General features: G+C 32.5%; 2 protein-coding genes across 3 annotated transcripts; one reads left to right on the top strand and one right to left on the bottom strand.

The window, feature by feature from the left end:
- Window positions 1-272: 272 nt before the first annotated feature.
- Window positions 273-4987, bottom strand: alpha-Man-IIa (alpha-mannosidase 2). Its single transcript, XM_070634642.1, has 8 exons — window positions 4843-4987; window positions 4119-4746; window positions 3694-3955; window positions 3494-3536; window positions 3031-3438; window positions 2481-2818; window positions 1026-2419; window positions 273-853 (listed from the first exon to the last, which is right to left on the bottom strand). Exons 2-8 carry the CDS (start codon window positions 4537-4539, stop codon window positions 351-353), a joined length of 3369 nt encoding a protein of 1122 aa, XP_070490743.1. The 5' UTR covers window positions 4540-4746; window positions 4843-4987; the 3' UTR covers window positions 273-350.
- Window positions 4988-5775: 788 nt separating this feature from the next.
- Window positions 5776-12659, top strand: Pi3K68D (phosphatidylinositol-4-phosphate 3-kinase catalytic subunit Pi3K68D). 2 transcript variants are annotated; one of them, XM_070634447.1, is made up of 7 exons: window positions 5776-5946; window positions 6008-7914; window positions 7974-8178; window positions 8368-10663; window positions 11298-11498; window positions 11567-11846; window positions 11997-12659. In XM_070634447.1, exons 1-7 carry the CDS (start codon window positions 5820-5822, stop codon window positions 12324-12326), a joined length of 5346 nt encoding a protein of 1781 aa, XP_070490548.1. In that variant the 5' UTR covers window positions 5776-5819; the 3' UTR covers window positions 12327-12659. The 2 variants fall into 2 exon arrangements, with proteins under 2 accessions (XP_070490548.1, XP_070490549.1); XM_070634448.1 differs by lacking the exons at window positions 11298-11498; window positions 11567-11846; window positions 11997-12659 and adding an exon at window positions 10736-11291.
- The last annotated feature ends 867 nt before the right edge of the window (window positions 12660-13526 follow it).

The raw sequence follows: 13526 nt of genomic DNA, 5'->3' as shown, positions 1-13526 counted from the left end.
GTGACATTCCTCAACTTTCATTCCCAACAAGCTCTCAACCGCTTCAATACAGCTAGAATTCCTTAAATACTGTCTATCTGCATTGAGTGGACTTAGTGAAAATTCAAAATATATTCAAATTGTCCGTTAAACTCACAACTCTCTCTCAATATCCAATAAAATCAACAGAAAAGAGAACAAAGAAAATACAGCACAGGAGAAATAGATTTATAATTAACTCAATGTTTATTTTGTACTCACAAAAAAAGAACTAAGGAATAGCACAAAAAAAATGTTATGTTAATTAAATTAGTTTAATAAAAATCACAATATTTTCCTTTTTTTACAATTTTTTATGCTTTTAATTTAAGTTATTTCAAAATGAAGCCTTTCAGCTCCATCGCGCACATGCCAATTGATTCATCATTTACTTTCTGCTTAGCTTCTAATAATGTCACAGTTGAACGATAAATTTCTCTCGAATCCTCATTCTCATCAAGTCCCAAAAGTCTTTTAAGATTTAATTGATTTCCGCTAATTGATGAATCGACACAATTATCAAAATTTGTTCGGTGTATAACTAAGCCTATTGAATTTGTTCGTATATGAGGTAAAGATCTCAATGTGACTATCTCATATCCTTCATGGTCCTCGTGATCTGTTCCGAAACTGTGTTTTAATCCATTCCAATCATTTTCGGTAAATATGAGCTTTTCGAATGGATGCAGAAGCTTCTTTTGTTCCATATAAGCATTTGGTGTCAAATATCCAGCTGGATATCTTTCGTCCATTTTTTTGCATGATTCGCGGGTTTCTAAGACTAATTTGAAGATGTTAAGTGTTGGTCGGTTGTCTAGAACTCCTTGGCCGAGACCTGAAATCAAATAGAATTATTAATTTGTTCAAAATGTTTGAAAGCCATATAATTTTTAATTTTAAAACCTTACAAATGCTTTTAAATTTGCAAAAACCATACAAATTCAAACATTATTTGAAAATAATTTGGCCGTTATTTTTTGAAATTTATTTGACAGTTAAAAACTCACCTCGTTCATCATCCTGATTTAATCGCCTATCTTGCATAATTTCAATTTCTCCAGGACTCAAAGAAGATCCACCGAGTGGTGTAGACGTGAACAATGATAAACGAAGTGAATCATCTTCAATAAAAATGCCACCAGAAATCGGATAATAATTGCCTTGAAGTGGCAACTTCTTGAATATTTCCCTCTTGACATACTGCATACCATTCAAGTCAGAGTAAAATACATTTCCATTCTTAATATTCGTACTCAATCGCATGACAATTTCCGTATTACTCATGTCACCAATGTCAACCATATTTCTTATCTCCAAAGCATCGTTGCCGCCTCTTAAAATGCTCTCATGGATTACGAATGGTAAGCCTACAGCCACAGATGATTCTAATGGTCCATTTAAATAAACGACAATTGGAGGCTCATATGGCATTTTTTGTGCAGTTCCTTCAGGTAAGAAGAGATAAGCACCACTTCGTTGTCCATGTGACATTCGCGTACCATACTTCATAAATTCTAAATGAACTGGAACGACCGGTGATTTACTGTCTAATGATAATGATTTTAATATTCCAAGTTTATTGAACGATGCACCGGCTGAATTTTCATTAATTCTCATTGATATTTCTCTTGGTTCCTCAAACTTGACATTGTCAGGATATTCAGGTAAATTAACATCGAAATGAGAATCACTGAATATTGTAATTTTTGTAAATGATGTTGATGGACAGTCTTGTTTATTATTCTTAGCATTTAATTTATATACTGATAATCCAAGTGCTGGAATGCTTGCTGTAAACATTAATCGATATTTGGTCGTTGAGAATTGTGGTTGTTGTGGACCGTAAATTCCTTTGTGCCAGCTAAATGATGGTGCAATTTGAGCATCAACTGAATTACCATCAGAATCAGTTACACAAACGTATGGCTTAGCTACATAAAATTCTACAATTTCATTACGTGCGTATGTTTGCGAATTATGTATGACGACGTATTTAAATGGTATCTCATCTCCAATTATAATGACTGACCTTGATGAGTCATCGCTCGTAGCTGGTCTTGAATCGTCAACATTAAAGTATGTAAATGAATAATCAGGATGATAAATGTTGGGTTCCGTTAAAAGCTTATAAACAGCTTGCTGAATAACAAATTTACTGTTCTTAATACCCTCAACCATCATTTTATCATAATCACGCATCACGTAATCCTTTGCAGTTCCAGACACGCCGTCATGATGTTGGAAAATTGACAACGATCGTCTTGCACTCTCTAAGCGCTTTTCAAAACCTGTATTTGACTCCCACGATGTCCATGCATGTAACATTTCAGCTGTTCGCAAATAGTTCATTAATATGCGATCCATTCGCTTATAATATGGACGAGATGTGAAATAGCCAGACCTGTAATTATTATTCATTATATTAATTTCTATATATAGAATAAATTGCATTATTATCGCACCAAAAGTGATCGTCTCTATCAGCATACGTGAAGAAATCACCACTAAGACTTGGAAATTTCGACACACCCTTTTCATTATGCACTGAATCGAAGTACTCTTGTAATGTAGCAAACTTTGCCTCAATGTTAAAACTCGGCTCATTATTAATGTATTCGAAAAGTTTTTCAAAATTTACACGCTGTGCTTCCCATTCCATTGACTGTGTATATCGAAAATCGTCTCCTAAAGGAATCAATACTGAACGAGTTTTGTACAGAACTGATTTCTTTCTCCATTGATCGACTATCATTTCTGCTCGTTTTGCTACATTTTCGTCGTTTATTGCTACCGGTGGAACCTAAAATTGATTATATGACATTAATCGGAGCGTAATTAATTATTAAACGCTGAATATGACTACAGAGAATTGACATTTTCAGACTTAATAATATAACGGTCAAAGGAAATTTAAATTTAGACAACAATTTCTTGTAAAAAACTCAAATTTGATTTAACCGTTAAAAATCTACTGAATCTAAGTAGGCAGCAGGCCAGCAGAGCATTACATACCTTCCATGGACAACTCAATCCATATCCAGGCAATCTCTTAAAATCAAATTGACAGCAAACTTTCGGATCAGGTCCACAAGTATGAGGAACATCATACGAATAGAACGGCATCATATGCGTGAATAACTCAGTTGATCCTTTTGTGTCCCAGGTTTGTCTCCACTTGAATTCAAGTTGTTGTTTTTGTGCCAAGTATTTCTTCACAGAATAATGAGTCCTTTGAATCAACAAATTTTCAAAGCCAGCTTCCTTGAGTATGTAAGGAAATACAGATGAGTGTCCAAATGGATCTATCGCCCATGATGACTTTATATTGCTTATATTGAAATTTTTCTTCAGCCATAACTGACCCTCAGTCAATGACATCAAAACCGAGTACCAATGTGATGTAGCTTCGTCAGGCATGACCTAAAATTACAGCATTGTAAGTGCTTCTTGTGAAAATTGTTGTTGAATAGCTTACCCATCCTCCCGTGACGAACTCAAGTTGCTTTCGCTTTATTAATCTGCAAAGAAATGATGGAAAGGAATTTAGAATATCTGTAGTCGATGTAGATCCAGTGTTGATGTTCTGGATTATATTGTTTACAATTTTTAAGATCCAGTAAGCATTTATGAGTGAAATTCAGCAATGTTTTCATTCATAAAGATCCAGTTACTCACCTTTGAACAGTTTTCTTTGATTCCGGCGATGATAAGCTGTCGTACCATTTAGAAAAGTATACAATCTCCGCCCAGATGAACTTCATATTCTCATTTTCGTCCAAATGTCTCAACATATTTGAAAATATATGCTTAGTTTGCCTCTCGTAGTACTCATCAAAGGTATTAATCCATCCTGGATCATTGTGACTATGTGGAACAACAAATACTTTGAGTTTATGATTTCTATTCCACTGATGGATGTCATATTCGATATTAAACCCTGCAATGAGTAATAGAAAAGTAAATAATCTGTTTTATCAAAATAATATAGTATGTGGCACAAGCAGTGACAATTTTAGTCATTTTTTCAATAATTACAATGGCGGAACGAAGCTATCTTCCGGTAAAACAGATTGAACTGTCCAAAAAATGGTGAAAATTACCTTGTTTCCATGCACCGCCGTCAACATTGTCGAATGGTATCTCACGATAAGCTTCCAGCATCTGGATGTCGGGTTTAGGAATCTCATCGGTTCCTATATTGCACGACAATTCAACATCATTGCTATTTTCAGGTAGAATTTGATCATTAATCAAATCTTTCTTCTCTAAATCTCGGTCATTTGAGTCTTGTGGTATTATGTTCTCATTAATATCAATTATATTCTCAACCTGCTTGTTCTGATCACTATCAAATATTTGATGACGCGGTGTCTTTATTCGATTTTCATTCTTTTTCGATTGTCCAAAATAAAAGAGATCCTTTTTGTCAGTAGGAACATTTGAATTAAGGTAAAAATAGATGACGACAAAGAATACACCAGTAAATGTGAATAGTAAGAACTTTTTCTTAATTCTCATCATATTTTTTTAATTGCAACACTTAATCTCCTTGCCGATTAATTAATACACTGACGTGTGTATTATCAATTCATAATAATAAAATACTTTCTCAGTTTTGTTTCAATGTAAACATAAAAATTGGTGACTGATTATTGATGGAATGATTTGTTATGGAATTTGAACTATTAATCCCTCGATGATCCACGTGGTTGAGCTTTCATGAACATGCTGTCAAAATTTAACGGATTATTTAAAATTCAAAAATATTTTTTCAAAATTTAAATTTTTGTGGCAATTTTTGATTAAAAAGTCTATTTATCTTACTATTTTGAGCTTCTTTTCACTTAGGTCATATTTATCGCACGTTCTACAATAGTTTCACATATCCTGCAGCTTAAAATGATAGGGATTGATAAGAAAAATTCCAATGAAATAAATTCCAAATAAATTTGAACCGCCCAATGTTTACACTCGAAAACTGCGGGAAGTAAAAAAATCTGTTTATCTCAAATATCACAGAAATCATTGCATTTCTAAGGAGCTATTAAATTCTATTCAGTCCATAATTTATTTTTGCACTACAATCAGTATGAAAGACAACTTTAAAGGTGTGTTTTAATTCATAATTCATGAAAAATCGAAAAAAATCATTAATTGACCAAGCGAATTTCAAAATTTCAAAAATCTCAATGATGTGTAAAGTCATTCAAATTTTGCAAAACAGTTGAAAAATATCAATCAATTCATCTCAATAATTCACTCAAATCACGATGACAACTCATTATTTCCAGCAGAATCATCTTAAATTAATTTTTTTAACAATTTTTAATGTAACTTATAAGCTTACTTTAACAAAAGTTGTCAAATCATAACGTACAAAAATAAGTTACACATCAACGATATGTAAAAGTTAGATCATAAATATATTTTCCGTCATGTGAAGGATTGTCTGTCGATTTTAAGTCTGCAAAATTATAATTAAAGATACCTTTTAACAAGAGTTCTAGGACAATTTTAAACATGATCCATTACAAACAATAACTCAAGTAATATTTAATTTGATCCTTTTGACCAAACCTGATGGTCCTGGATATTACTGGATCTTTCTTTTATTGTTTACAATGGTTCTGCATGTTAATGGATCTTATTCGAAATATCTAGAATGATTCTACGTATTACTTTTTAATAAACTTGATGATCCTGGATGTTACTGGATTTAGTATCATGCTTAACGGGGAACTATACTAGTATAAATAATAAAAAGAGAAATATTTTATTTAAAAATTTAAAATTTCCTCAACATGTCACGAATGAGCGAGGAGGAGATTGCAAAAGCAATTAGTTTAGAAGAAGCAGCATTAGATGAGTTTAAATTACGTAAAGGATCGCTCCCAAATCAACCAAATTATAGTAAAACATCGATAAATGGTAAAACAAAATTTTCAAATTAATGATTAATCAACAAGTTATGAGAAACTTATCATTCCAGACAATAAACTGCGAAATTCTCTTCATTCTTCGTCTTCTTCGTCGAGTTTATCAAATATTGAGCGTAAAATTGATGAGCTGGATTTGATATCATTCGCAAATGATGACCAGACGAAAGTCGTTAAAAAGAAGGAAGATGATCCATATAATAAATTAATAGGGCCCATTCTTGAGCTAAATTCAAATAGAAATCAAATTGTTCCATACACTATTGCAAATCAACAGGCATCGTCGCAATCATTTCCAAGCTTATACAGCCTTAGTAATACAGCAAACAATCAATATTATAGTCAACAAATGTATTTCAATCCATCAAGCTATCAACAAAGACTAGGATTTGAGAGATTTTCACCACAGCCACATTATTCACCCTATAATAATACAGCTTATTCAGGAATCAATCAACAGCAATCTTATGGACTTTATGCACATTCACCGAATCAATATGGATGGGTAAGACCACAAATTAATGCGCCAGTACCTTCAACAAGCACTGCTTTACCACCACCCACAACTATTCAACAATCATTTCATACTGTAAAGAGTGAGAATTCATTAATAAGAGTGTCAGATCCAGCAAAAACATCTACGACGCAAAACCTTGGTACTCAAAGTATTGCTGGAAGTAGTCAGTCATTAAATAGTTCACAAATTAGTCAAAATGTAGCATTAAAAAGGACATCAAAGAATGAAAATTTAATTAATTTAGACGACGCAGATGATTCCATGTTCAATATCCTCGATGCATTTGATCCATTATCATCAAAAAACGAGGAAGCAAGCAATGCATATTACACAGATCAAGATCCATTCGATTATATCTACAATGGCGGCACACAATATTCAGATCCATTGTATGAAGCAGTCGTAAGAAGTGATCGGTCAGTAACGTCACCAAAAAATCAATCAACACAAGACATTTCATCAGAATATTACAGTACTGGATCAATTAAGGAAGACAAATATACACAAGACGAACCGCCGCCACTTCCGCCAAGGAACTCCTCTCATTCCAATAATCAACATGAAACGATAAATAGTCAACAATTTTATACAAATAATCAATACTCTAAAAAGCTATATGAGAATATTGTAGAGCGCAGGAAGTATGACAAAGACTCGATGGCATTTTATAAGATGGTTAAGGATTTAAGGTCAAAATATAATTATAATGATAGTGCATCTAATGTTGGTCATGTTGTTGCTGCAGCACTCGACAGTAAATATCTAAATGTATCAATTATTAAAATTTTAGTATATCCATCATTCGAATGCTTTAATTTACCAAATAATTATCTGCAAAATTATAAAATCAAGTCAAATACAGAAAATTATCAAAAGCTTGATACTTATTTAGATCCAGTGGCATTTACATGTGATATAGACTCGACAATTTCACATGTTATCATGCAAGTGTTGACAAATCTTGAAAATGAATTGAGCGGAAGTGCTGAAAGTTATGCTCTCAAAACAATTGGATCACAGGAATGGCTATCGCCGTTTTCATGCTTGTCACAATTGGAATACATTCACAATAGTATTAAGTTAGAAAAGGATGTCCAACTTGGACTATTTCCTAAAAAGGATGAATATATGAAGGTCATTGCGAGGACACATCAAGATGATTGTCGAGATGCGCAGCTTAAAATTGAAAATATTCTACCAAAAGATCCAGTCACGTCAATAAGTTATGAGTCATTAATTATATTACTTGAGACATTAGAAATGGAAATTGATAAACTGGAATCAGCAAGCACGTCGCAAATATATTCATCGTTTAATGCTTCGGGAGTTATTCAAGCTGTTAAGGCAATTTGTGCATTGCTTGGCGCTATTGATACTTTTGAGCTGTATTCAGCCATTAATAAGTTGAAAAACACGTGCGATGAGCAATTAAGAAACATGCATGTAAGTTTATTGCATTTATCATATATCACTGACTAAGCTTTTTCATTTATACCATTTAGCAACAACCATCATTTACTCGCACAACATTTCAAGTTGATTCTGAGAAAGGAAATTATTCGCATGTGACATTGAAGCCTCGAAGCATTAGTGAAGAGATTAAGCGACTTTGTGATGATATTAGAGATTCTGTACAGCATTTATTAGAAGTTTATTCGCAAGCATTCCAAGTTAATTTTTCAGTCAATCGACCACAGTGGGAGTCACGTAAGTCATTTACTGCTGCTTATGATTTCTAACGGAATTTCTAAATTTGAATTTCTAACGGATAAATTATTTTTGAAAATTCGTTCAGTAATCCAAAGTTCATTTCATATCAGTTCATTTTGAATTTATGAAAATCGTTAAAATTTCAAACATCTTTAATTAATTTTAATATCTTTTATCTTATTTTAGCCATAAAAAGCATTGCAAATGTATCCCAAAATGTCATGCTTAATGTAATGGCACTTCATCGACCTCCAACACATTGGAAATATGATGAATATAAGCTAGCAAGTCAAATATATCATGGAACAAGGGGTGTCAGCGAGCCGCGAATTACGCCTTGTTCCAATAGTCTTTGTGGATTCTTCCCTCGCCTTACATTTGATAGTTGGTTGATATTTGATGATGTTCCAGTTTGTTCCTTACCGCGTGAATCAAGAATTGTCTTTGTGCTTTATGGATGTTTAAAACAACCTGTTGATGGACAAGCCACGAATGATACAAGTCAGAATAACCATCAGGAAGGTGAAATGTTGCAGGAAGAACTGGGATGGACATCAATACAATTTTTTGATTATGAGAAGCAAATGATTCAAGGAACTTACTTCCTCTCATTTTGGCCACCAACAAATGAAAAATATTTATGTCCATCGCCACAACGTGGAACACATCCACAAGGAGATTATTGTCCAATTTTAAGCATTGAAATTCCAATTTTTGACGGATGTTTAGTCTTTCCCGATATTGTGATTAATGCTAATTTACCAAAACTCGATTACGAGTGCTTGGATAGGAACTTACAAGATGAATTAGTTGATACAGTCAATCAAGGAGTTCTCTTCAATCAAATTGATAAACGAGAAGTTTTATGGGAAAAGAGGCATTATCTACACAAATTTCCAAAAGCACTGCCAAAAATATTAAATACAGCACATAGTTGGGATTATGCATCATTGTCAGATTTACATGCACTAGTTAAGGAATGGAGTCCATTAACGCCATTGGAAGCAATTGAATTACTTTTACCGAAATTCCCTGATTTATTTGTGAGGGAACAAGCTGTCAAGTGGATATCCAAAATGGATGAAGATGAACTTGTTGACTTTTTGCCGCAATTATTACAAGCATTGAAATTTGATTGCTATGAATCATCACCGCTAGCTTGTTTCTTACTTGGAAGATCATTGGATTCACCACGAGTTGCTCACTTCCTCTATTGGCTTTTGATTCAAAATTTGCCTGGCGATTGTCCACAAAATACAATGGAAACGACTCAAATTTATGAGGATAATTATGTCCTATTGCAGTGTAGATTTCACAGACGTAATCAAATGATGTTAAGAGCACTGCTAGCTATTTGTGGTGAGAATCTTTGTAGTCGATTCCTATCACAGAATATTCTATGTAAGTCACTTGATGATGTAGCAAAAAGTGTCAAAACAGCAAAGGAATCACTAAGACTGCCAATTTTACGTCAAACAATTGAGAATGTTCATCAAATTTTAAGCGAGAATCCAACAAGTTTGCCACTATCGCCAGGACTAGAAGTAAAAGGAGTCGTCGCTAAGACATGCTCGTATTTTAATTCGAATACTTTGCCTTTAAAAATTAATTTTATGGGACCAGATGAGCTTATTATTCCTGCAATCTTTAAATGCGGTGATGATTTACAGCAAGACATGTTGACATTACAAATTGTCAGAATTATAGACAAGATGTGGCTTAAAGAAGGATTAGATCTTAAAATGGTTTCATTCCAATGTGTACCAACTGGATTTAAGAAAGGAATGATTGAGATGATTACAAATGCTGAGACATTACGTGAAATTCAAGTCAAATGTGGATTAACTGGATCTTTTAAGGATAAGCCGATTGCTGAATGGCTACAAAAGCAAAATCCCAATCAATTAGAGTATCAACGTGCTGTTGACAATTTTACATCATCATGTGCTGGATATAGTATTATTACATACATTCTTGGTATTTGTGATCGTCATAATGATAATATTATGCTTAAAACAAGTGGACACATCTTTCATATTGATTTTGGGAAGTTTCTTGGTGATGCACAAATGTTTGGAAACTTTAAACGTGATCGAACACCTTTTGTGCTTACTTCCGATATGGCCTATGTTATAAACGGCGGCGATAAACCATCATCTAAATTTCATAATTTTGTTGATCTATGCTGTAAAGCTTTTAATATTGTTAGAAAGCATGGAGATTTATTGTTACATATTTTTGCATTTATGGCATCGTCTGGAATTCCTGGTGTAACTAGTGATGCTGTTAATTATGTTAGAAATGCACTTATGCCTGGCGCGTCAAATCCCGAAGCTGCTTCAAATTTCGCTAAAATGATACATGTGTCGTTGAAGAGCTGGTTTACTCAATTTAACTTCTTCCTTCATAATTTGGCTCAGATGAGATTCACAAATCAGGGGGAAGGAAGTGAAGTTTTGAGCTTTGTGCCTAAGACATATAAGTGAGTATCTTTAGGGTTTTTCTTTTTTTTTTTGATGTTTAATTTATTTTATTGATTGATAAATTTTTATAGAGGTTCAAGGAAACCGCCATTCTGCAAAATAGCATGACAATTTTCACAAGATGTATTGAAATATGAAATTTAACGTCTTTTTAAAATTCAAATTTTAAACGTTTTTCAAAAATTTAAATTTTGCAAGAATCAAAGTTCAAAAATTTAACGAATTTCAAAAATTCAAATTTTAACGAGAATCAAAGTTCAAAGTTTTAACGAACATCAAAATTCACTTTTCAAATTACAATTTAACGGATTTCAAAGAAGTCCTAAAAAGCAAATAATTGAGTTTGTTTAAGGATCAAAACAGTTAAAATCATCCTCTCAATCCCATTCTCACGAGTCAATGAATATCACTACTGCTAATTACAAGAATAACTTACTCATCTGCAAAGAAAACATCTCATTAATTACCAAATTAGGATTTCACAGTCAATGAATTTAAAGGAACCTTTCCAATTTCAAGCGAAACCTCAAAATCTCTTTGATATTTAACTTTTAAACTTTATCAACATCACTAAGCACCCAAAATAATATTCAAATTCAATTCCAACATTAATGAATAAATTTTTATTTCCAGTGTCTCACAAGAAGGATCAATCGGCAATATAATTGTTCATGGATATCAGAAGCGATACAATTTGGAAAAATATTATACGTACATATTAATAGTCTCTCGTGAAAGTAATCCAGATCCTGTTTACTTGTTTCGTACCTACAAGGAGTTTTGTGAATTACATCAAAAATTGTGTTTGCTGTTTCCACTTGCGCGACTTCACAGGTATGAATTAAAATGTCAATTTTATCACGTTTCATATTTTAATCCAATTTTCTTTTTCTTCTTTGCAGCCTTCAGAGTGGAATTTCCGTTGGACGATCTAATATTAAAACAGTCGCTGAGCGACGTTTGCCTGAAGTCAAAAAGTTCATCTATTCTCTTCTACATTCATCAACTGAGATCTTAAATTCTGATTTAGTCATTACATTTTTCCATCCATTATTGCGGGATCAACAAGAAGCTGATATTCATGCCTTGAAAATGCGCGAAGATAAGAAATCACCGGAAAATAATATTTGTGGAGAAATTAAGTTCTCTATTCATTATCATCGCGATACGTTTATTGTTATGGTAGGTCATGGAGATGTTGAATGTGTGCGATAAGTCGGAACTGCAAAATTAATCACTTTTGAAATTAATCCGCCGGATTTAAAATTTAATCCATCGGATTAAAAATTAATTTTAATTTTATTGCTTTAATTTCATATTTCCCATCCACAGATTCATCACGCACGCAGCTTACCCATCACGACAAGTGGACAGGAACCAAACACATATGTCAAAAGCTATTTAATACCTGATAAATCAAAAATAACAAAACGAAAGACTCGTGTAGTAAAGAAGACATGCTATCCAAGTTTTATGGAAACATTAGAGTACCGAATGCCTATACAGATCATCAAGTTGAAGACATTACAAATTACAGTTTGGGGACATGATACATTACAAGAAAATGAATTTTTGGGTGGCGTGCAAATTCCATTAGTTGGACTGAATTTAAAGGAAGAGATTGTTGGATGGCATCAACTTGTTTATTTGCCTAGAACATAATTTATTAACAATTCTGCTAGTTATTTATACAGCCAAAAAAAAGCTTATTTTTTTTAATATATTTAAAAAGTATATATATTTCATGTGCTGTACATGAAAAAAACTTATTCCATTTATGTTTATTATTATTATTATTTTTTTTTTTTTCATAATAAGCTATACATTGACAACCAATAACAGCAATAAATTGAATATTCTGAGTATTATTATTACATGTAAATGCAATTTTGTTTTGTTTATAAAATACTAAGCTAGTGTTTCAATTCGTCATGTGTTTGTGGTGAGAGAAGCAGTACTGAATAATAAATATACTCAATTCCCTTTGTGCTCTTATGACTTCTATTATTAGTTCTCATTTGCCGGTGAAATAGTGCAGAAGGATTTTTAATATAATTCAGCGAAATTTTGTTTGGTAATTCTCAGATTATAATTAAGTGTGATAAAAATAGCCGATAAGTCTGGATGTGATTATGGAAATTTTATGTTTAATTGAATGAATTTCATAACTTTATGACTCATGGTTATGACTTGTGCTGTACTTTTTTTTGCTGATTAAGTGAGTTTGATCATTTATTGTACACAGATTTTTGATTAAATTTTGAAGTGCTAAGTGCAATTGAGTAGTAAAGTAAATGCAAATTTTTGTGATTCATTTCTGATAAGTCCAATATTGCGAAATTGTTAAGAAATGCGATACAATTGCGATTGCGGTTCAAAAATAAGGCAATTTTCTAGATTTTTCAATTTGAAATTAAATCTAGTACTTCAGATTTGGATAAATTTGAAGCCTTATGGACTCCAAACGAATTCGGCACCCAATTTGGTGTTAATAAGAGAGGTTAAAATTAATTTGTGTTTCTCGAGGATCATTTTCCAAATCTAGATTTAATGGTTACGTACTAGAATATCTCAAAAATTAATTACAAGCTGGTGTTTAATTTGCTAATTGATGATTCGCAGAGGCTTAATTTTATGGGTTTGGCTGAAACTCCTCAGTTTCAAACAAATTTCTTCGTTTTATCTGTATTTTGAAACACTAATTTGCATTATTTCGTTACTTTCGGTTCTTAGATTATTAAATCTAGTACATTTTCAATCAAATTTTACTAAAAATCTGTTACAAATCATTTAAAAAATCTAGTCAAATTATTTTTGAACTAAAATCTTTGAATCTTTTTTGACCGTTTTTAAGAAACTATT

The sequence above is a fragment of the Chironomus tepperi genome, unplaced genomic scaffold (genome assembly GCF_022539635.2).
Source record: "Chironomus tepperi strain 1889 unplaced genomic scaffold, CSIRO-AGI_Ctep_v1 contig_85, whole genome shotgun sequence".
Lineage (NCBI taxonomy): Eukaryota > Metazoa > Arthropoda > Insecta > Diptera > Chironomidae > Chironomus > Chironomus tepperi.
The sequence above is the reverse complement of the archived record's forward strand: the minus strand, read 5'-3'. Positions and strand labels throughout refer to the sequence as shown.